General features: G+C 36.5%; 1 protein-coding gene across 3 annotated transcripts in view; it reads left to right on the top strand.

The window, feature by feature from the left end:
• Pcdh19 (protocadherin 19) overlaps positions 1–25,841 on the top strand; it is a 99,408-nt gene that overhangs the window by 53,618 nt on the left and 19,949 nt on the right. For 2 of the 3 annotated variants that reach the window (XM_047536016.1, XM_047536017.1), the window contains 2 exons: positions 1,594–1,652; positions 9,389–9,561. In XM_047536016.1, coding sequence (XP_047391972.1) covers positions 1,594–1,652; positions 9,389–9,561 — 232 coding nt within the window. The remainder of the gene's footprint in view (positions 1–1,593; positions 1,653–9,388; positions 9,562–25,841) is intronic. The other variant, XM_047536015.1, reaches the window with a different exon arrangement.

The raw sequence follows: 25,841 nt of genomic DNA, 5'->3' as shown, positions 1-25,841 counted from the left end.
TAGATTGTATTCCCAGCACAGAGCTTTAAGTTAGCTTCCTCCTCCTATAGTTATGTTTGCAACAATTTTGCCTTTCATTTTCTTATGAACAAATTAGAAACAAACTGACCCCTTTGATTATTATTCTCCCAAGCCATTGCTTCCAACAGCATCAAAAACTGCTTGTGGTTTACATTAAAAGGGATATAAACTTCTAGATAAAAGCAGTGTGAGTGGGTATTACACAGTGTGTTTTCCAATGTGGGGCAAGTCCAGGAGGCACAGATACACCCCAGTAAGTACTGGGCACTATTGGGTTTTAGTTTCCTTCTCAATACTCTCCCCTTCTTTCTCCCACCTATTCACAACCCACTTTTTACCTACTCTAGGTGGTTAGGGTCCTTATTCTGACGGTTGGCTGTTTAGTGCCCACCTGGGAGCTGGATCTGCTATTACCTGTATCATTTTCTCCTCTATCAAACTGTGAACTCCTTGAAAGCAAGGACTGCATCTAAGAACCTAGTGCAGTTAATGTGTGACAGGTAGTCATCTGAAATAAATCTGCTATTTTGTTCTCTAGACAGCTATTGTGTTACGTTTTCTGGCACTTTCAGTTGAAGGGATTGCAGAAGACTCCCAAGGAATGGTGGGCATTGTGGGGATTTCCATTAGAAGGGCAGGAGGGTAGAGGAGATGTGTTTGGGCATTTTTCAATTCCTACAATGGTTCAACAAGAGTTGTACTTTGGTGTTGGGTGTAAAGTTCACCTTACTAGGATATTGACTTACTTCACTGTAGGCTCTTCCCTATCTCTCACCCCTTGTAAGGCTGCCCCCCTTCAATTCACCCAGCCTTTGGGTGCTAACAAATGGTTTTCCAGTCTCTTTCATCTGGCAGGTATTCTGCATTTGCTTTTGTAAAACCGTTGCTCTGGCAGTCTACTGTAACCAGATTAGACAGTAGTGTTTTAATGATAGAAACTGAGACAGAGGTTTGCTTGCAAACTTCATGTCTGACATGAAAGGCTTTGGCACCCCCTGTGGTCTGCTCTTCACCCTGTTTTAGGCATAATACTTGTTTGCCTTTATATTTGTGATAAAAGAAGGCCTTCTGCATAACCAGTGCTGAGCAAATGTCTTAAAACAAAGGGAAGTGCAGAGTTTAAATCCACAGTGGGGGATTACCTTGCTTGCATTTCCATATCTTTGGAATAAATATTTTAACATGTTAATTATCTACTACTAATAAAAATACCTTTGAACTTCCAGTCAATTTGATGGGCATAGAATTGTCTCCACTGGGGAATGGGAAGCAATTAGTTTCTATAATGATTGTGAGTCATATTGTCTCTTCTCTGTAAGTGGTTGCATGGTCAGTAGCCAGCCCTATTCTAGGAAATGTTTGTGCCAAGTCTGTCCTGGCCTGCGGGAGTGAGTTGCTACCTCCACAGAGCCCCCTGGTCTCAAGACCTCAGGCCGCTACCCCACTATAGCCTTGGTTTCCAATTCATTTACTGCTTCTTGCCCAATAAAAAAGATTCCTTTTAAGTAGGATACTTGGATTCTTCTTATGAATTACCTGTGTAACATTTAAATTCTTTTTTCCTCATTACAGACTGAAAATTATTCTTTTGACTCCAACTATGTGAACAGCCGAGCCCATTTAATCAAAAGGTATGTTGATTTGCTTACCTAGCTTGATTTAATATAGAAAGAAAAACAGATTTTTTTTTAAAACCATGCCTTTTTGCATTTTAAGATGAATGACTATATACTTATTGTAGAAAGTTTGGAAAATTTAAGTAATTCCATCACTTAAAGGTAATCTTGTTGGCATTTTATCATATTTTTTCCATTAAATTGTATGTATAAATATTTACAATTAAAAAATAAAATTGGAGTTATATGAAAATATAGTTTTGTTGATTAGATATGTAATATGAGAAATATTAGAAAACTTGCAAAATCATGTTTATCAAAATACTTATTGCTATTGATTTTAAATAAAAGAAGGCTTTAAAAGTTTTTCTCCTGTGGAACTTCCAGTGAGTTCTGATAATTCTGTTATTTTGACAACTATGATATTTTAATGACAGAAAAACTAACTTTTTATCTTTTACAATGCTTTTTTAGATGAGAGAGGAAAAGAAAATTGCCTGATTCAGTACTTGTTAAATATTTTTGAAGCGTTTCTCTGAATACTGACAAAGTAGATTTCACCTGGTGCAGTGGGCATCAAAGTCATCTAATATGAAAAAGACAGGACATGTAGAAAACCTTGTAAGGAGAGAAAACTAAGCAAAAGAAATTTTCTTGTGAAAATAAGTAACAAAACAATAACAAAAATAACCCGACAGTGACCATTCAGATAATGCCTTTATTACTGTTTCATGTAAATAGTGGTCTAGTGGTTATTCTACAGCTAAAATTGAACACTGAGTGTGTTTGTTAAAATAATGGAAATAAAATAGAAAGGCAAGCAGGGTGTGTTAGAACTGCTGTAAGTAAGACCTGGAGCTTCTATTATTTTGCTGGCTGTAATCCCATGAATTTACATAAATCACTGGAAGAGTAGGGTTCACATAATAAACTAGTTTGTTGTACAAGTAACTTGAGTTCATATCTAATTTAATTTATGATGCTGCAGTAACCCCTCCAATCATGCTAGCCTTATCTGTACCACTTTGGGATAGCATGTGACCTTAAGTGATGATCATTAGTCATCTTGAAGAGGAAAGGATTGTATGCCAGCCATAGCATAGTTTGAAAATTTTCTGAGGGGTTGGGAAGAATCCATTTAGAATCTTTTCTTGGCCTACAGAATAAAGCAGTGAGAAATTTAAAATTATCTGACTTATTTTTATTTTAATGGGAAGGAAAAATCTTTACAAACACTGATTAGAGTGGCTTCGCAGCAGAGATCTGCTTTGTTTTCTGCTTTGAGATTTTTGTTTTCAAAGCTTCTTTTAAAACTTACAGTGCAAACAGTGACTTGCCTTATCCTTACAGGTCCCTTGGGCAAGCTATTTCTGGATACTTGGGAATTCTATGACCAAATTAAACTGATAACATGAGTTAGATTTTCTTTGCCTGGCAGAAAGCTAAAACTCCTGGGGACCCTTATGTCTTAGGTCAGCCCTGAATATCCAATTTAAAAGACAGACTGATGAAATGAAAACTTATGTCAAACATTTAACTTTTGGGATATGTGTATTTCCACAACAGCTTTGTGACTCACTGGGAACTGGGAACTGGGAACCTATCATTTTGATTACTTTATAGCACACACACACACACACACACACACACACACACACACACAGAGAAGGCATGATCTGGAATTAGTAGGGTATGATGGTGGCTGAAATCAAAGGTAGCAGTTTTTACTAAGGACCTTCTTTATTAAGAGGAAATACTTTAAAGCTGAGAAACATACACACATTTTGCCAGTTTCTGTTATGGAAGTGCAATGACTTTGGAAAACCATGAAGGCCTTGGAATTTATGGGATCAACTGAGTTTAGACAAAGTACAATACCTGGAAGGATACAGGGTATTTTGTGTGCTATGCTTTCTTGGGGAATAACCATTATAAATATAAAATTCATAGAAAATGTTAAAAGAGAGTAGTTACTAACCCCAGGTGATCAAACCATGCAAAGTATGCTCAAATAGCTCACAACAATGTTGGAAAGGGGTTTTTCCATATGTGGTTTCTTGAAGATCCATTTCTGTGCATGGGAAAAGCTTCTGGCCAGGAAATTCTGAATTGGATTATCAGTTGTGAACTTGTTTTCCTATTTTCTCATCCTCTATTCATTATCTACTCATCCAAGGATGTTTCTTAGGTCATTCTTTCTGGCTTTCTTGGCCAGACTATTTATACATGGGCATCTTTTCCTCTTTCACTTGTATCTACCTTAGATGGTTGAACAGCACTGACATTGTTCTCTGATTCTTTCCTGTGTCAATCAAGAAATAGTTACATGAAATCGTTGACACACTCAATTTTAATGATTTGAGAAAGTAATTTTTTTTACAAAGGGACTATTTGCAAAGACTTGGGCAAGGGACACCACAGTATTCTGATATAAGAACAGTGGAGTCGAAAATACTTCTAAAAAGACTAAGAAAGAGCAAGGAGGGAACATTGACTACAAAGTAATAGTGACTTCTGGTCAGTTGAAGGATATGGTCACCATGAAGTGACCCTGCAAGAAGGAAACAAAGACAATTGATACCCTAGTATCATTCGTCTTTTACCTTCTGATCTCTTCCTCATGCCCTTCATGGGCTAATCCCAATGGAAAGTCATAGGGCAAAGGGATTTTACACAGGCATAGATCAAAGTTGAGAAGAGTCAAGAGTGAATCTGAAAGGGAAAGGAAAAAAATATGGCACATTCTCCATAATATTCTGCACTAAAGACTCTAGCATTATATCCCTGTAGTTTTTTTTCCCTCCAGAATCTCATTTGCAACCTGGAGGTACCTCAAGGAAAAAGTCCCAGATTAACAAACTGAGAGAGTTGAAAATTATTCTGGATGGATTTCCTTCCTGTTGTATTTGTTTCCTTGCTATCTTCTCAGAGCAAGAAAAGTCAGCAGTGGTACATTGCCTCTGATGCAACACTCTCTTTGCTCATGCCTGCTTTCTTTGCTGCTGTCTGATATCCACTCCTATAGTGCTTTTGGAGAAGTATCAAGCAGGGCCTGAGGTTGTACATCAAAGAAAATAGAAGATGAAATGAACAAGATGCTGAAGTAGTGTGGAAAGGAAAATTAATATCAGCTCCTAAACCATGCACAGTGCTTTCCTTTATCATCATTGTCCTGGGGTTTTGTAGCATCTGGTATGGTGCCTTGAATATAGTAAGTGCTTGATACATGTTTATTGAATGAATGGAAGAAAGGAGTTGAAGGAAACCTCAGCATTTTTCCATTAAAAACAAGCACTAAACTTCCCTTTAAGCCAGTGACTTCTGAACTTTAGTGTGTGTTGGGAATCACCTAAGAGGCTTGTTAAAATGCAGTCTCTCGCTCCATTCCTACAGAACCTCCAGTTTTAACAGGTTCCCAAGGTGATTGTGATATAGCTGGTCTAGAAACCACTTTAGGATCTTCCTTAGATACCTTAAACACAGTTATAATACTCTTTCAACTATCACTCCTTTCTTATTCTTAGTCTCAGATGGTATTCCCTGGGTATATGGTGTCACCTACTGGGAAGATATGGCCTAGTTCCTTTCAGAGTCTTCATATTTTTGAAAAGGATTCTAATATTTTAAATGGTAGATACAGATAAGAATGTGTGTAATGTTCATTAATCAAACATTTGCTGAGTAACTCTTGTGTGCAGAGTCCTATTCAGGTGTTTCCATGAGAACCTGCCCTTCTGCTGGCCACCAGAATAGTAATAGAAACATTTGCATTTACAATACCATTGCAAACAGGTACTCTTAATTTATTATCCCACAAAGTTGTTTTACAAGTCTTTCATCTCCCAAGAGGTACACAGGTAATAAAGCAAGAGAAATCAGCATTTTTTATGCTTGACATAAATTGTTATTTGTTTTGGGTGAGTAGTCATTTACCAGACTGCTTTACAATTTGTAGCATCTTGCCCACTGAGTCTTAAACTGCCTTACACAAATCCATTCATTAAGCCAATAAATGTCCTTACAAGATCAGAGTCAGTGGTACTTAGTTTGTCAGATGGGCAAACTGATCCTTAAATGAGTTAACTATTCCAAGCTTTGGGGGAGGGTATTGGTTATATCTTTTGCTTTTCCTTCTGAGAATACATGACTTCTCAAATTCACACTACCAGTCCCTTACATACCAGTAGCTAGTCTTTCACAGTTTTGTTTTATTATTTCTATCCTTTTTACCTAAAGAGAAAAAAAAACTCTGAGGTGATTTATAACATTGAGATGCATATAAAATGGATGATCAAATTTTAAAAAGCAGATCTAAAACCAGTTAGGAGAAGCAAGATAGAGATTCCTGGCATCCAGGGAGGTAACTCAGTGCAATTCAACATTACATTTACCTTTGTAGCTTTTGAGAAGCCAAGACTGAAAAGTAAATGCATCAGGTCATATAGGTCTCATTATTCAATAAAGAAATGGTACATATTTGAGAGCATGATTTTTTTCTGTTCCTGAATTTTAGGAGAAATAACATAATGGACAGTGTCTGACTATTGTTTACAGAAGGTGTAGAAATAGTCTTTAAATAAAATTTTCAATACCAATCTGGTAAAAGACCATGGATATAATATTTAGTTATAATTCAATGAAGGCATTACCATGTGGAATAATGATCCTATTAAATTGTAACCATTTATTGAGCATGTGTGTATGTGATACTTCATGTGTACTGTCTTGTTCAGTCCTCAAATAGTCTTGTGAAGGAGATTTTTGGCAACTACATTTTACAGACAAGGAAATTGAGACTCGATGACACTAGATATCAAGACTAGGGCACATAGATGAAGGGACAGATCACAGATTATCATTTGTCCCAATGACTTCAAGTTCACTGCTTTTTCCAGTATAGTCTGTTACCAGAATAGAGTTTAGAGAATCTAGAGCAGTTGTTCTCAACTGGGGGTGATTTGGCAATATCTCCCTGGAGACAAAATGATGTTATTCTTGTGGGTCACTTCTGGCAGCTCATGGGTAAAGCTCAGGGATGTTTCTAAACATCTTACAATGCACAGGACAGCTACATCAAAGAATTATGTAGCCAAGAATGTCAATAGTGCCAAGGTTAAGAAGCCCCGCTCTAAAGGATGGTTAACTACATTGCTCTTGTACTCTCTCACCATCATGTATCTCATGTATGTTTTGGCAACTGCTGAAATTCAGTCAATTCAGAATTAAATTTTCTGGCTTAACATGCTAGTTTTGTGTTGGGGATTAAATAACTTTTCATTATGTTTCAGATAACAGATAATACAGGTTGAAAAGTTAATTTTTGTTATAAAAATGGAGCAGCCTGTAATATCATCCAGGCAGGTCGTTTCCCTTCTCTTGAAGAATATGAGTGCTTGTAGGCAGGACCAATTGTTTTTCTAAAGTACAAACTTTGAATCTATTTAAACTGTGGAATCAGAATCTACAGCTTCTAGGAAGTCCTAGCATCTGTACCATAAAGCTAGAAATCGTAAGACACTTCAAATCAAGTGTTTCCAATTGGTCTTCTCGACCATGAAAGGATTATAAGATGATTTTTAAAAAAAAAATAGAGCTGCATCCTTGTGGGTTCATAGGGCTAAGTTATCTGAGTTATAATTTAGAGGAACTGAGTGAGCTGGCCTATTAAGTGATTTTACTTTTAGTGAAGTTGATGCTCAGTTATCCTTTCTGAAAATAATTAGCTAACAGGTCAGTGCTTCACTACATCCTACTCTTCATTTTCTTATAATTATTGCTTTCTAGTTACTTGATCTTTTCCTTTTAAAATTCAGGTCAGCCAGCTTTTAGCACCTAGGTTGGTCATATGTTAAAGATCGGCTGTGATTCCTCTTACCCAAGTGCAAAAAAATTACAGTGTGTCTATTGTGTCCATGGCAGGGCTCTTCATCATATGTACTGAGTATTCTTATCAAAGTCTCAGAGAACCAGGCCTGTGAATGTTCAAAGTTGAGCAGATCAAGTGAATTTGCAGTACTGACTCTACAGGGCTCCCTTTGCAGAGGCACAGTAGGTTTGTTGGGGCTTGTCCTAATTCACAAGTGTGCCACTCTTCCTTGTTGAGGCAGTAACACATTTTCTTGAGTGTGCCTTTGCTGCTACCTCACTAACTAGGGAATGGATTCACCATTCACTAGTTATTTTAGATGCATGATGTATGATCCAAGGTGTAGCACAATTGCAGATTCAGGCAAGATGTACAAAATATTATGAATACCAGGTGGGTCCTTTATGGGTATACTTTGTATATTATTCTCTACTCTGTGAAAAATGGTGTGGAGTTCTTGGCTAGTATGCTTAGTACCTTGTGTGGTGCGTTGGTTTAATAAATCCAAGAAAAAATTTACCAACAAACTCTTGAGCTGACAGTTTTCATGTTTTTAGTGTGCCTATGCCCACAGTTACATTAATGCTTACTCTCTGGCTCTCGCTTTTATCTTACCTTCTATATTACAGTTCTCCATAGAAAGAGAGTCAATAGGTATTTAAATCTCTATATCTATCTAGAAAAAGTTTTATTATAAGGTATTGGTTCATGTGATTATGGAGGACAAGAAGTCCTGTGATCTGCCACTTATAAGCTGCAGAACCAGGAAAGTTGGCAAGGTAGTTGAAGGCCTGAGAACCAGATACCCAATGGTATACATTCCCATCTGGTTCTTAAGGCCTAAGAACCAGGAGCAATTAGTACAGGAGACAATTGATGTCCCAGCTCAGGCAATTTGGCAGAGAGCAAATTCAATCTTCTACCTTTTTTTCTATTTAGGCCTAGGATGGATTAGGTGATACCCACCGACGCTGGGGAGAGTCATATGCTTTATTCAATTTCACAATTCAAATGCTAATCTCTTCTGGAAACACCCTTACAGACATATCCAGAAATAATGCTCTACTAGCTACCTGGGCATCCTGTGGCCCAGTCAAATTGACACATAGAATTAGCCATCACACCTTCCATGCACCAAGGTTCTTCTCTTCTGACCTCCTCTTTTTCTTTGAATCTGTTCCTTTGCCTTTTTCAGTTAAAACTGATCTGGGTTCTCTGACATTCCTTTCTATTTTAATTGTGCTACCTCAACTTCTTCTTTACTTTTTATACTTGGTCAGTAGATATCTTTGGAGAAGCATTATACATAGTAGTTAAGGTTGTAGGCTCTGGAGCTAGACTACTTGGATTTGGTCTTAGATATACTACACATTTTGTCAGCCATGTGACCTCGTGAAAATTATTTAACTTCTATGAATCTTTGCTATCTCCTGTATAAATATAACTATTAGTAGCACCATTCTCTTATAGATTTGTGATGATTTAAAAAATTAATGTCAAGAACTTGAAACAGTGCCTCATGAATAATAATCACTGAAAATCAACTGTTATTATTTTACTTTAATTGTATTAAAACAGAAAAATTCTGAAATGACAGCATTCTTTAGAGGTGGTTGTTTTAGATTTGCATCTCATACCTTGCCTATAGTGATGCACTGAAAAGTGAATGAAAATATTAGTTGAATCAACATCCAATAGAGGGAGCTTCTCTGTAATGTTAAGTTCCATTATGTTTAAACAGAAATTTCTCTTCCCCTCATTCATACCCTGTTGGGCTATCTAACCACTGTTGGCCTCATTATAGAGCTGACATCATCCTGGCTTGGAATGATTTTAAAAATCAGATCTATCACAGTCATAAATGAGCATTCTTTCTTCAACCCAGCAGCTCCACCTTCAAGGACCTGGAGGGCAACAGCCTGAAGGATAGTGGACATGAGGAGAGTGACCAGACTGACAGTGAGCATGATGTCCAGAGGAGCCTGTATTGTGATACTGCTGTCAATGATGTGCTGAATACCAGTGTGACCTCCATGGGATCTCAGATGCCTGACCATGGTAAGTAATGAATGATTGTAAGTTACAACAATAGACTCCAAAGAACTCAGAATGTTTGCAGGCACCTTGTAAAACTACTATAATGACTGTATTATCAAAGTATCCATTAAGCCTATACCTCTGCAGTGTTTACAACAGAATCTAGCCAGTTTCTTCTTCTCCTTCCCTGAATGATTCCCTCAGGATTATATACTTTTTGGTCATTTTGCAGGATAATAGCATATACATATTGTGTACATTCCACTTTAATAGTAACTACACTGAGTGAGCACACAGGAAATGAGCAGATGCCTTCTTAGGAGGAATAAATGTCTCTTTTTGCTATGGTGCCTGAATTCAGCTGATCAATTGAGTTGCATAGAACACAACTCTAATGAGACCAGAGGGGTGGGTTTTATTTCCCAATAATGCTGGTTAGATTTACTGGGAGAGACACTGTTCTCTGACCACAAATTGTGTGCTCTTTACTGAGGATTGAAAGTACTGAACTTCCCATTTTGTCTGGCTGCCACATGATTCCATGCCATCAGTCATAGGGGAGGCCAGGGTAAGAGAATGAAGCTGATTCAATGTAAAACATTCCACTAAGGTGGAAAGCACATGTCAGGAGCAGCATTCTCATGTATGAGGAAGGATCTGTTTTTGTGAACTCAGCCACACATGCCTCAGCAAGAAGCACTATTTAAAATTATGCTAGGCAGAAACCAGGATATAAAAGCATTAGTAGAGTTCAGCTAAGGCAGAATGTTCAGATGGACTTGGGCACAAATGTCATTTTCAATATTTTACTGATGCAAACATGCTGTGCAAACAGCCTGTCCTTTTCAATTAAGAAGTATGAATTCAACTTAGTGTTTAGGCTCAGTGATGCTTCAGAATACTTGGCTATGTCTTGGAGAAGCTAGGCTCAAGCTCAGCTGGAAGTCCTACTGCTAAAAGTCTTAAAGATGAGAAAACAAAATATGGTGATTATGTGCTGGTCTTCAGCTGTTTCATTTCACTGTAAACATCATTAAATGCTTTTGTTTTGGTTTTGTAAATGAATCAAAAAATGCATGATTCACAAAACAAAGTGTTTTCCATGGGAAAAAATAGTCATTGTAGATTTTATTAAATTGTCTAGTCCATTCCCTCCCCAGCAGACCCGAGTGTCAAAGTCTATAATATAGAAAGGTCACTACCAATTATGCACTGCTGCCTTCCCTAATTGTTGAGTGGTGACATCTGCAGAGATAATCTACTTTCTGGGAAACCTTACTATGACTAAGGATAAAAAATTTATGTAACTGAAACAGAAGTAATTTAGTTCTTAGAGGATTAGCAGTGTGTCATAGGATGCAGACAGCTATGTATCGTTTACTACTTGCATGTGTCTCAAAGAAATGCTTTTTCATTTATATCAGAAAGGATTTTAGTTAGATGCTCTCTGAAATGAAATGACTCCAGGAAAGGAAATAGGCATAATTGATTCTCACTTTATGCCTGGCTAGAACAACATCTGTTTTAATTTTTGGCACATTTCTCTAGGAAAACAATATAAGTGGACCATAGCTAGATTTTCTATTTCTTACAAATGGGGTATATTATAAACTGTGTAAATTGGATAATAATGAGAATATTCTAAAGAAAATATGTGACAGTGTCCCAAGATTCTCCAATATATGAGATGATTTTACACACACACACACACACACACACACACACACACACACAGAGATGCACTTTGTGCTGTTCCATTTTGGCAACACTTCTACAGTTGTTTCTCAGTATGTGATTTGCGTATATGTGTCTTCATTTTTTTCCCCTATTATTCCAGCAGTGGCTAAACTTTGAGCCAACCCTTAGGTTGGTTCTTTTCAACTTGAGTGGTTAAAATTTGTGTATGAAGGTCTTGTTTACATAGTCTCTACCTTGTGATATCCCCCTACTTCTGAAGATTTCCATGATAGTTAATTGTGTGTCCCAAATCAACTCTAGGCTTGCCACACAGATTGTGTCACCACAATCTTGTGTTAATTATTACTACCTCAAAACATAGCAACGATTCCAGCAATTAACATTTCATAGCATTTACTATCTCAACTTGTTCTCACATGATAAGTGTATCTCATTTTATCCTAAGGCACAGTCATGGGAATGCAGTTACTGGGTGAATCCACCATACATGCCTGATTTTGAAGTTCTCAGGCTATACTTTGATCCTAATATTTCTTTTGGTTCTGCTAGAACCACTCCAAATTTGTGCTAGATTTACCCAATAGAGTGAACCTTACATCATTATATTGAATAGTTTGGTTCACCCTGGATATCCTATCTGTGGCTCTATGACATTTCTAATTTGAATATTGATACTGCATCTTTCTTTGCACATATGTGGGCATGTAATTGATAGAGAAGTCTCAGAGTTTTCAACATTAAGGTATTTTTCTGCATCTGTTCATTTTTCTTTTTTTGTTTATTTTTAAAAAAAATTTTTACAGACTGCATTTTGATTCATTGTACACAAATGGGTTATGTCATTTCATTTCTATGGTTGGGCATGATGTAGATTCATGCCATTTGTGTAATCATACATGTACATAGGGTAATGATGTCTTTTTCATTCTACCATTTTCATACTCCACTCCCTCTCATTTCCCTCTATGTAATCTAAAGTTTCTCCATTCTTCTCTCATTCCCTCCCCAACTCCCATTGTATATCATCATCCACTTATCAGGAAAAACATTTGGCCTTTGTTTTTTTGGGATTGGCTTGTTTCACTTAGCATGTATGTTCTCCAATTCCATTCATTTACCTGCAAATGCATAATTTCATTCTTCCTTATCGCTGAGTAATACTCCATTGTGTATATATACCACAGTTTCTTTATCCATTCATCTGTCGAAGGGCATCTCGGTTGGTCCCACAATCTAGCTATTGTGAATTGAGCTGCTATAAACATTGATGTGGCTGTGTTACTGTAGTATGCTAATTTAGGAATGGTTTATTCAGTGGTCTGTTATTGTGTTGCTAGTGTTTGAGGAAAAGATACAAGCTATATTTGCTCCTCCTTTTCTGAGAGACACTGGGCCCTGTGCTTCTTCACACTGCCAAAAGTTCCTTTGGGAGTTGTACTTAGAACTTTACTATAGTAGAAGAATGCTAAGTGTGAATGATGAGGGTGCTTTATGACTTTTGTAAGGGCCCAAATGTCTTAAGTTTCAATAACTATTCTCTAAGAACTTTACAAGCTGTTGGAACCCAGAATCGCTAACTAGATTCAGTGAAGGAAGAGGAATATGTAAAAGACTTTTGAACTCAAAGGCCAAAATTCAGGTGTTTAGTCACTGGTGAGTTTAGATTGTTTTGATTACCCCAACCAAACACATTCATGAGCTGGATCAGAGTGGAGATAAAAAGGAATGATAGGAATCTCTGCTTTCTGGCTTACTATCAATCCTAATATCTCTCTTAACATGTCTAAAACCAGATCAGTAGGTTGATGAACTAGCTGAACTGAATTTTCTGGTTGCCAACTAACTGAATTATAAAGTTATTTGTCATCCACCATGCCCAGGGATTAATGTCTTGGTTTGTCTCTAGTACCATGATTCTTATCATCCTGGATTACCAGAAATAAATGTGAATCAATAATTCTTTAACTTATGCTTTTTTTATTTGCATATGGTACTGTTTGATATGCTATTTCCCCAAAATTCTCAGAGTAGCTTGACAACAAGTAAGTGTGATCATTTTGGGCAGGTTTAACGCCTCATTTGGAGCTTGAAAGTGACAATCAAATGTCATAACGAAGACCTTCTCACCCTGAATTTATTTGGTAAATTTACTGTCTTCTGGTGGGGATAGGAATTTTGCCTATACAATTCCTACAGACAAATCTCTAAGAGGAGAAATTGACAGGATGGTCAGAGGTGCCAGAGGCTTTGTTGCATGATTTTGGGTATCACTGAGTTTGAAATTCTTCTTATCCTGGTTGTTTCTGGGTTGAATAGTGCTGAAGTTAATAGACTTCTGGCTCCTCCTTGCTTCTTTGCATGACCATTTATGATGACTTGGATATCCCATTATGCTTACTTAAAAATGCAGTCCTGATATGAATTTGGGATTTATGGGGATCATGTTGTAGAACTGTACACTAGTCTCAAGTCCAAATAATTTGTTCCAAATCACATCCAGTCTCTTTTTCCTTATGATTGTAATTATTGATTATAAATTCATCTGTTGAGAAGATGACTCTAATTGCTCTAATATGCACCCAATTTGGAGTTCAGTACAACACTGAATTGATTTTCTCCCATGCTAATTGATACCAAATGGAAGCAATGTACAGAAATTTGCAGTAACATTTATCTGCTTTTCACATCCAGATGCAATGTAACGATTGCTTTATTTCTGGAAGTGTAGGTTCTTCCGGATTTTACTAAACTTGTTTATTTACTAATCTTATTACCTAATATATTCAGCATGTTTGCTGTGTCAAACATGGATTCGAAGAACTTGATATGTGCCTAATGCAACTGCTGCTACAAATTAACCATAAAAATGTTCTGTAGTCTCCATTCTACCCATAGAGTAGTGTTAACCACCGGTGTATTAAGTTGTTTACACTTTCAACACTGTACAATGTGTAATTTCATTTTATCTAGGCTTTTAATGAAATTATGATCCAGTGACTAAACATCCCTTTCTTTATCCTTTTACCTATCCCCCGACTCACCTCTCACCTCACTAAATTTCCAAACACTCATTTCAATTAATCTCTTGGTAAAATAGGGAGTTCTCAATGGAGAATATTTGGTGACATTGCAAAGAAGTGTGGTGCTGGGCTCCAGAAATGGTAGCATAGACCAGATGTTCATAGAGTAATTGAAAATTCCATTTTATCAGAATAGCATTCGCTGTCAAAAACTTTTATCTTTACTTCAACAAAGAGGTTGATTAGATCCCCCTGGACCTGAATTAGCATCTTTTAGGCTAGATATACTGTTTTGCAATTCATGTGGTTATTTCTTCCCCAGTTTTGCTCATATAGAATTTTTAAAAATGTCTTCATTCTCTTGCAGATATACTGAGTGAAATGTTTAATTATTTGATCATAGGTTTGTATATTCAGTGTTTCTATGTATGTAACTTTTACTTTCTGTCTTCCTGCCTCAAGTATTACTAATACTAGCCAGGATTAATCTATTTACAGATATACTTTATTCATTCATTCAACAAAATTTTTGAGGGCTCAGTATGTGTGTCTTTGGGAAGTGTTATTGACTGTGAGTTATCTTAGTACTTTGGCTTACATGGGGCTTATTGAGATGACCAAGGTCACCTGAATGATAAAATGAACAATTTTAATTTTAAAGACCATAAGAATATAGCATGCAACTATTAGACTATTTGTTAATATTGTGCCGATAAAGAAAAAAACATGAGAAGACTATTATAAGTAAGATCTTATTTTCAATAAGAACATCATGAAAATTCTTCCTTGCTATTCTAATTTGAACAGTATCATATTAGCAGACATTTAAAAAAATCTACCTGCTCTGTGGTAGAATTTCCTGCTCAATTTTGGTTAATTTCACCATAGAATGGTAGGTTTAATCTCTGATACACCCAGTTACTTTTCTGGTTTAGAGGCACTCAGTGGTATTCAATGTCTAGTCCCCTTTGCCTTCAATGCCTGAAAACTTTATCCTTTCTCAATCTCAGCAATAACTGGTTATGTAGGAAGAGAGGTGACAAGTGGAACATTATTAATTTCAACTACATTGCTGCACCAGGTAATTGGATTCTTTCCAAAGCATTATTTATATTTTATTGACAAGATAGTTGCTTGAATAAAAAGTTGTTCTTAACTAATGGAAACATCTATGCTATTAGCAGTTATTTACTAGCATTTTATTGGTATGGTTCTTTTGGTTAGAGAATACATTTAGGACAATTTGCCATTAGTTTTTCCATGCAGTACATTAAGAATAATACCCACTGTTCATCTGCTTTCACATAGAAACACACATACACACAAATTTGTGCATGTATATGTTTTTCTAATCCACTTGGAACTTTTAGTTGTCTCCTATTTAAGGTCATTTTAAAATTTACTGTTACTAATTATTACCTATGGTAAGGAATTCACTATTCATTGAGAGAATAAATGCCATCTGCTTTTTTGACTAGTTGACACTAAGAATTTCTGTGTTTCTAAATAGTTGGAAAGTGTTGGAGCATGGAGGTTATATAAAGGGAGCACATGGAACAATTAAGAATTTCATTCTCTAGGAGTTTATGGCCCAATAGCACAAATGGTCCAGTATGGAATAGACTACATAAGATCAGTGAAGAAATTAATTAAGTTTACTTGAACTAGAAAACAAAATGCATTTAAAAGGACACTTTGGTGTAATGGGATCCCACTAAAGGAATTGTGGAAGACAGTCCCCAACATGGTATGCAAGATAAAATTATGCTCTATTTGGGTGATTTGCTGGATGGATGTTTTCTAGTTGCTGCATGAAAAAGCAAATTCTCTAGTTCATGATAAATAGAGATACTGATAAGAGGATAATAGATGAGAAAAAAGTCAAGTTGTCTTACGGGACCAGATCATGTGGATTGCTTTATATGCTCAGAAAGTCCTTTGAAATATCAAGATCATTATCTTCTTTGGGTCTTTCTTTTTATGTAACATTACTTCTGTCCTAAGATGGTTAAGAACCATAAATAAACTTCATTAGGATGGGAAAACCTGAATCTAAACATGGCATTCAAGTATTTATAGAGTGTCTTTCTGTTTATTTTTTCTGTAATCCCTTTATTATGAAATAAATATGGGGAATTAAGTCCATCCATCTTTTAAGAAGCCATTTAAATCATCATACCAAAATTCTACATCATTTCTTTATTGTATAGGCAAAATACTTGTGAGATAGCTTTCTTCCTTTACTGGAGATGATTTTTGTCATCCAGGGTCAGGGTTTGCCCTGGGATTTTTAATCTTTTGTCTTCCCTAGATGGGTCATTGTCAGTAGATTTTGGGCCAAGGAAAGCTCATTTGATACATCCCCTTTTTCATATGGAAGCCCTTTCAATTTCTTTTCTTACAAGGTTTTCCCCCAGTAAAACTCCAGTCTGGAAAAAACAACTAAGCACCAGATCAGACAAGGTTTGATAGGGTCTTTAGGTTCATTAGAAAAGTTGTTTTTCAAGGACTTTTGTATGGGCTCTTCTGGAGATATTTTAAAAGGTCTCACATAATCTAGTTTTAGGTCTTAGATGGCCATTTATTTATTTATTGAGACTCTGGGGATTGAACCAGTGGCATTCTACCACTGAATTAAATTCCCAGCCCTTCTCTTTTTATTTTTCAATTTTGATACAGGGTCTTGCTATGTTGCCAAGGCTGGCCTTGAACCTGCAATCCTTCTGCTTCAGTGTCCAAAGTTACTGGGATTATAGGCATATGTCACTGCACCAGGCTTAGATGGACTTCTAAAGTGCAAGGCAGATGGACAAAACAGACTCCTTTGCAACTGGGCAGAATGAACTGTAACCATAACCATAAACCAATCAATAGTCCATCTAGAGAGAGCACAAAGCAGTTACTGACAATTAGGGCTAAGAGACTAACAATGTCATACAGTTCATAGTTGGTTTGGAGCAAATCATTTGGGGATAGATATGGGTGTGCAGGTAACAAAATGAAAAGGGTATTGTGGGATTTGGAGTTTTATGTTGAATGCTGGACTTTACATAAAAATATGTGGGTAAAAGATCTACTGTATGGTTTCAGGTGAAATATGCTGTTTAGCAGAGATTGTTTGAAAGGTAATGAATCCAGAAGGGACCAAAGGAGTTTATCTGAATATGAACTCCGTGGCTGAATTCACATTGACTATTGAGGTTGCCTCTTGGGAGACAGTTTGTCTCTTAAGGGTCCTTGGGAATCAGAAATAATAGTTCTAGTCTGTTATCCTCTATAATAGGTTAGACAACAAACAGGTGAGTGGTTTAATATGAAATAACAGACGACATTGTCTTATTGTAAGTTTAGTTCTTTTTAACCCTAGTAGTACCCATTTTAATGGCTTTTTGAGAATCTTTAGATTCCTTGGTTTAACAGGAAGATTTTTAATCTGAATGAAATTAGAACCCCCAAAACATGTTTCTCTGCCTCTATTTCAGTCAACTAAGCCCCAGAGTCTTCCTAAATTGCAGACTCTAAGTCATGCAGGAGTGTAACTGTAATCTGGTTTGAAGGAAAGCATAACTTTTATAATATTGCCTTTTAAGGTAGAAATCTGTAGGCATATACTACTCTGATTACCTGGCAAAACTTAGTAGCCTTAATTGATTCTAGCAAGGCAGATTCCTAGGCATGAGGTTGCAAATTCAAATCCAGTGCCAGAGATTTATTTTCCAATTTTGTGTGACCACTCTCTCCATCTCTAAGTTACATTCTCTCCATTTTTAATAGGTGCTGAACAACTTGCTTTCATCCCTCTTTTTTTCAGTCTGTATAGAATTTCTAACCTGTGTGAACAAGAGTCTTTCCCTTTCAATACACAAAAAAGAGGGAAAAGAGGAATGATGTAGGTTCCAAGATATTTAGACTGGTCAAACCTTTCAATACACAAAAAAGAGGGAAAAGAGGAATGATGTAGGTTCCAAGATATTTAGACTGGTCAAACTGTTCCAAGGCATCACCACCTGCTGTTTTTAATCATTAATGAGGCTGTCAGTTGCTCTAATCTGGGAGGTGAACCAAAAGAGTGGTTTTGATTTTAATTTAATTTAAAAATCAGCTTATTGAAACAAAAATGCCTCCAGCTTGTAAGAGTCAGGTTGTACACTGTTGACAGACCAAAGCAAGTCAGATGCAGAAGCTGAACCATCACTCATATGTAAAAGTAAACTACTTCGAACTTGGAGAACTTTCATTATTATTATCTCAAGCCAGAAAATTTAGTCCTTTTAATTCAAGGAGCCATTGTATTCTAGAGACATGCTGCATATGAATATTTGTTCCATTTGTTTTCTGGAAGAAAATCTGATGAACAAAATGTTTAAGGACTATATTAATGTCAGAACACAAGTCGATGGCAAAGTCCAGAGTGAACCCAAAGTGCAAATTCTTTTGCTTGACTCAATGCCCATCAGACTGTACATTTTAGAAAAGTTGAATGATTATCTGTGAGTACTCTATTAAGTTTGAGTTTTCCTACACTGGATAATTTTGCTTAGTTACAAAAGGAGAATTCAGAAATACAGTACTTATGCACAAAGTGAATTTTAAAGACGTAGAGCCAGATCTTTGTTTGTGTCAACTGTCAACTGAGAAGGTTTCATTATGTCTCTCTGAGCTTCACCAAACACTTTCGGATTTATAATTGATGTCAACTGAAATTGAAGGCAAAGAAAACCTTCCTTCTTTGATTGTAGAAAACATTACCTTACCGTTGGGTCCTAGTTAACTGGAGGATTGTATAGAATCACACTAGCGTTCTGCTAACACAGCAAGTGAGCACTTCCTGAATTCAGCTGATAATCAATCAATGCCGCTAATGAGTCTGCAAACATACTGAGGGGCTGGAGGTGGCACCAGGAAACCACCACTCCTAAATAACCATCTCTTATTAACCTTTTGGTGTTTCCTTTGTGATGTTAATTAGAGACCCATAAAACTATCTGCTCTGGATCTTTGGTTTAAAATACAATTTTCAAAGAAACAGTCCACTTTAAGGCTTCTGTTAGTGTAATGTTTCCCCTCATGCAGGAAAATGATTGACTTGCCATTTAAATCAAGTTGAGATGATTAATCTGTAATGTTCTGGTAATTAAAATGCCAGAAAAAGTTGCTTCTGCAGTTGGTATAATTTATAATGCTCTCCAGATTCTGGTAGTACTGAAGTGGGTGGCAGATGTTTCCACCACCGTTATGTGTTGACTGTCTGAAGGTACCCATTTCCAGGCTGTAGTCCTGTTTGCCAGACTGCTTGTCTGCCTTCTGCTTTGTATTGAATTCCTTTTGATTGCTTGAGCGGGGTTAGAGGTGTGTTTTGCTTCCCTTTTGTGGGTTGATGAGCCAAGGAATGAGTGTTGTATCTTGGGAGGAAAAAATGTGTTCTGAGTTGAAGCACTGTTTCACTCAAAATGATCGGTTACCAAATAGGCGCACTCAACATTCAAACTATTCTATTTGTATGATGAAGATAGAGAAGCAGCATTCTTTGCTGCTCTAAGTCCCCATTTTACTCCCTCTTTGTTAATGTTTACACCTGGAAGTGGGTCATTAAACAAAGAGCATTATAAGTGTTTCAAGCATGTTGGAGCCATGTGTTCATTCCCCTGTGCTTTTGCTTATTGATCTATTGCACCTTTTAGTGTCTTACTTCTATGTCTTTTATTCTAAATAAAAATCACCTAAATAAATGATTTACATGATCCTAGGGGGGAAATCTCTAGATTAGGAATTGGTTGTCTATGAAATAAGTAAGATTTTGAAAGCTAGAAATTGTTTTACTTGATTTGGAAAAGGGGTACTTCTTCTAAAAGTGTAATATTAATCATCCAGGGTCCTTTAGAGATTAAAATACCTATACTGGAAATTCAGGCACAGATCCTAACATTCCACTTGCAGCATTACCAAGAGTCCCTTTAGTATCTGAAGTTTCCACTGATATCAATGCAGAATGTTTAAAGCACTAAAAAGTCCATGAAATTATTGCAATAGGGAGCACATTTTATAGTATTATTTATCACTTACAGCAATACTAAGTGGGACACAAGCATTGATTTCCAAAAAGTCAAGAGAAATGATAGCTATTTAAATTGACTTGGACTAAGTCAGAATCTTAGTAGATTGAGAGAAGTTCAGAAAGTTAGAGTGAAGTGATAAGAGAGAAATGAAATAAAATACAAATATCTGTGGTTGAAACTAAGATTGGTAGAGACACAAGGGTATAATCCAGACTTCTTTAATATGTACTATCTAGTTTATACTACTCATAGATAAACTGGAGACTTCTACTTCTCATATGAGTCTTCCAGATAGAGGCTCCAACTAAAATGAGTCAGTCTTCCACACTACTCCTTTATCTTTAAGAATGGCATTGCTAGTCTGCCTGTAAACCTAAAGGCAAACAGAAGACCATAGTGGCCAAGAGTACAGATTTTTAAGTAAGACAAATCTGAATTCTATGCTTACTTTCGTCACCTCAACCAAGTTACTTATTTTTTTTAAACTCAATTTTCTCTTTTGCAAAATGGAAGTAATAATAGAAATTGCCTACCAGGTTAGGCGTGAGATGATCCAGGTAAAACATTTAGTATTCTTTCTTGCACTTAATGAATGCTCAAAACAAAAAGTACATTGAGTCAGTGAAATATTCCACTTTGTATGATTTCAGGGTCCCTGCCACACATAGCTCATCTGTTTTCTTTTGTTTGTGATCCTTTTAACAAAGGGCAAGGCATTTTATTTTATAATGGTAGTTCAAAATTCAAGCAGCCCATAAGGAGAGGCAATATATGTATTCAAATTCACACTTAGTTGTAAATAGCTGCTATGAGATTTTTTTCTATGTTTGGAATTTAGTGAGGATGTGGGGAGAATTTTTTCTAGAATATTGGACACTAAGAGTCTTAGAGGAGAGGAATGCACAGAAAAGGGGTGCCAACTGCAGGAATTGCCTAGATTTGTCACTGTCAAAAGGAACATAGGGTAATTGTTATTTAATGTACTCACTGTGAAATGTTTGGATGTTAGAATGCTGCCTTCAAATTATTTTTCAGAACAAGCCAAGATTCTGGTTTGAAGGGTATCTACCAAAGGTTTAAAGAGAGGTCTGTGCTCATCTAAATCACAAAATGCACATATTCTTGAGCACTTGTGGTGAGACGAGCAAAGCTCTGTTCTTTTCTGGTGGTATTTACTCTATTTTGCCTTCCCTGTGTCAAAAAATGCACACCTCAGCCGCCAGGGTCTCTCTTTCCTCTTGGCTGTTCTCTCTTTCTTGCCCTACTGCTCTTAAATGGCTACTGGGTGGCAAACATCATTTTGATTCTTTTTTTGTTGTTGTCATTCCCACCTCATGCCCAGACTTTCATTAAAAAATAAATGAGAAGATGTATTTTTCATTTTTAGTTTTTTTCTAAAAAGTCACCCTGCAAAGGATCTCCTTTTCTTTTTTCTAACAATAGACTGAAAAATGCCCAGACCCTACCTGAAAGGTCACATCTCCTTGCCATATGAATGAGCTCACAGCAGGTCCATGGGGACATTGTCATCTGAGAAATGATGGGAATTTATGCGCCTTTGAATTTCTGCTTCTTTTTGTATAGGAAAAAATGACTTTGCTTATGATTGAAGAAAATAACTCTTAAAAATTTCTCTATGTAAATTCCAGGAGAGAGCAATTCAGATTCACAATTAATAACTGAAAAAAAAATATCCACAAACTTTTTGTACCCCTATCTTGTTTAAAGTTGTTGTCTTTAAGTAAGTTAGATGTCTCACCATCACTGGTTTTAGGGTGTTGAATCTACCCTGGCAGGCTGCAGTTTTGTGGCATAAAATATTGTGGCTTGTGAGAGACTTTATGACATGTTTGTGTTTAATATTCAAATGGAAAGGAAGAAGGGGAGACATGCACACACACAGAACTGTGGGCCATTAGGGATATGCAAAAAGAATTTAAAACACATGCACAAAAACACATGCCTGCTTTTGAAAAAGGCAGATTGACTGTGAAAATAAGCTTTCTTTCATAACTTGGATATAGCATTCCATGATGACAATGTAAATGGAAGTGCATAACTCTTGCCTTCCTAAAAGTTCAAGTCCACATGATGTATGCAAAATTCCAAAATAATTATGGTGCCTAAAATAATTTAATGCCATGTGGTCCAATGGGAACTGAGAATTGTAACTTTTACTCTAGTATTTGTTTATCATATACCCTTGGGTAAGTCACTAACCTCTTAAAAATCTCAGTTCATATATTCCTAACTGGGATGATGAACAATGTTGCTAAGATCAATAACCAAAGTGATATTTATATGGGTGCAATACCCTTTTCCAGTACAGTATAATGGTGAATCAGATAGCAAATATTTTCTTTCTTTTTTTCTTGTGCCCTCCTCCTTGACCTGTTGACCTGAACACTTTCATCTCAGCATGATCTGCTTTAGCAGCAAGGGGACTGACTTGAGAGCCAAGGGCTTTAGGTTCTCGTTACGTTCCACAAATTAACAACTGTGTAACTATAAACAAGTTACTAGCCTGTTCAGTCTTTGTTTTTTTCATCTGCAGAATGTGAGATACTGGTAGTACTTGCCTTATAGGGAAGTTGTTTGGATTAAATGAAATAATACATGTAAAACACTCAGCACAGTGCCTATTCTATAGTAGGCACTCACAAGGTGTTGGTAAGATGATGCTAATGAAATATTCTCCTTGGTTTTCTCTCTCCCTTCTTCATTTATCCATGTCTCTATTTAACTTTAAAATCATGGATGTCATTACCCTATGTACATATGTGATTACACGAATGGTATGAATCTACATCGTGTACGACCATAGAAATGAAATGATGTACCCCATTTGTGTACAATGAATCAAAATGCAGTCTGTAAACATAAAAAATTAAAAAAATCATAGGCAACATTGAAATTCTATAAGAAGCCTTTCTTATCTAATACTTCATTTATCCTGAACTCTACTTGGCACACTTTAACATCTATGTACGTGGTTTGTATCATGCTAATTCATGTTTTGCTTATTTTTTAAAATGCAGAATGAGGGAGTTAGTAATTGCTAAGACCCTTTAACTTCTAAGCTTCTTTCATTCTGATTTTGGGTTCTGGACACAACCTTTACAGATTCCTGAGCACATAGCCATTTGCCAATGGATCTGTAATGAGTACCATACTCAAGTTAACAGATGGTTTGGTGTGCTTGCTTTAAGGGGTAATTGCTCTTTCATCTTAATTTCCTCCCTTTGGCATTCCTTCCTTGGAAGCTGCTCAATGGCAATGTCATAAAGCTTGGGGTGAAAATCAAACTGAAGTATCAGGTCACTTGTCTGTCTAAAAAAAGGCATTACAGTTAAACTAAGAACTAGTGAAGTTCTACCAAGGGAGAGACTTAACCCTCATATTGGGGACCAGATAAGACTTAAGGGTACAATGGCCTTAATTATCTGTTCATTCTTCCTCTCCTAAGCAAGGTGGTTATTCCTAGTTGATCACTATCTCCATTTTTCCTTAAAAAAAGGGTAAGAAGACTCCTCCTCCTTGGCTAATGTGTGAGAACTCTCACAGTTTGTGTGGTCTTAAACACTCCAAATTGTAAATAGCAAATTGTATTACAGTCATTCCCTCCCTCTTCCTTCCTGTCCCCCTCACTCTACACAGTTTTTCCTTCATGATTATTTAGTTCTTTCTTAAACTTACATTTTCAAGTCAGCCTAATTCTATCCTCTTCCCTTCTAGGGACAACTTCTAATTCATTATTGTATTATTACAGAGAGTTGAGATATTTTCATTGAGATTGAAAGAAAATTTTTGTTTGGTTGTCATGGTTCAGGTTTCCCTTATGAAGATTTTTATGGCTGCTTTTCATTTGATACAATTGTCTTCTTTACTATTTTCCCCCTTTTCCCACAGAACTGATGGCATACTACTAAGAACGGAGAAGAAATTCCAAGTATTGATAAATTAATTTCTCTGAACACTACAAACAATACCAAACAATACACCAATATTTGCTTCCCAGGGCAATTCTCATCCGCCCCATTTTACAGATACCAGAGGTGAAATAATTTATTCCAAGATGGGACAGAGATCAAAAAGGAGTTTGTGTTTTTTCCATATATTATGTGACTCCAGGGCATTGTTGCTTTTCCATTTGAAATCTCAAAGACTGCTGAACTGGCAGGAAGTTTTCATTGTTATAAAAGAGCTACCTCCTCTAGTTGGGAAGAGATATTGCTTATGGAAACTGCAACAGAACATAGCAGTGAAACCAGAAAGATTAGGGAGTCAGAAACATTACTATGAGATGAGAGGAAATAATTGGTGTGGCTAACTAGTCCAAGGGGCATGTTTTTTAATACCAGGCATGTCTACAGCATTGGCATCTGTACAGACACTGGCCTCTCACTTTGTTTCTTATATTTTACCTTCCAAATTGGTTTGCTGTGTTATTCTCATCATTGATCATTCCAGTGACCACAACACCCCCATTGAATCACAATTTGTGTCTTCCTGGTTTCTTGCTCTCTAACCTTGATGGCTTCTTGCTCAGATTGGTGTCCAAATCTTTCTTTTTCAAAACTACCTGATGAAATTCAAGTCTTTAGCTTCTGTTTCCCTCATCATTTCTGCTGATTTGGACTGTTTGGATTAGATGTTTTCATTAAGAGTCAAACATTTTATCAGATGGATCCATTATTTTTGGCTTATTGCACACCAATGTGGAATGTGATCACCGTTGACTTCTCAGTAGTTATTAAGTTGTTTCCTATTGTCTACTTCCTTTTTTTGTGGTTTTTGTTGTATAGGGAGTGGGGAAAGCTCAATCAAGTTTTGGGATTCAAGTCCTAGATCTGCCACTAACTCCATGTGTGATCTCAAGCACCCTACTTTTACTTTTGGTCCACACTTTCCATATATGTATTTAAGAGTTTGGACTGGAATGATTTATATGGGACTTACTATTGCTAATATTCTACTACTATTGTTCATCTCATTTTAGCATGAAAGGATTATTGGAAAAGCAGAGGATATTTTGGCTGAATTTTCCTCTATATTTCTAAAGAACAAGTCAGGGTGGGAAATCTGACTTAGTCATGAGGCTTTGAGTTGTACAAATCCTTCCATTGTGGAAGGGAAATGAGGATGAAAAATTGGTGGAGCTAGATTGTGTTAAATACTCACAGCTTCTTTCTCCTCTTTGGCTTTTGTTTGCATATGTTTAGCTTAACTCTGCTTTCAAGTGTGTATATTTTTGTGGAAATTGTCCTTTATTCCTTGTACACTCAATTCATGTTCTCATCTTCCTTCTCCCTTACTGAATCATACATTTCTGAATAGTTTGCAATTTTCAACTTAATTGGGTCTTTCCCCTAAGTGAAGAACACAGCTGTTTCCCTTCTGATGCTTTGGCAGCTGCTTCTTCCTTTCCCAAAATCGAGTGATTAGCTTTTTCCTTTGATTTCTTAACTGGCTATTAGTTCAGAACTACTAGCCCATTTCCTGTGATACAACTACCAAATCTGGTGAC

Source organism: Sciurus carolinensis, chromosome X, assembly GCF_902686445.1.
Source record: "Sciurus carolinensis chromosome X, mSciCar1.2, whole genome shotgun sequence".
NCBI classification, from domain to species: domain Eukaryota; kingdom Metazoa; phylum Chordata; class Mammalia; order Rodentia; family Sciuridae; genus Sciurus; species Sciurus carolinensis.
Note: the sequence above shows the minus strand (reverse complement) of the source record. Positions and strands in the feature narration are given on the sequence as shown.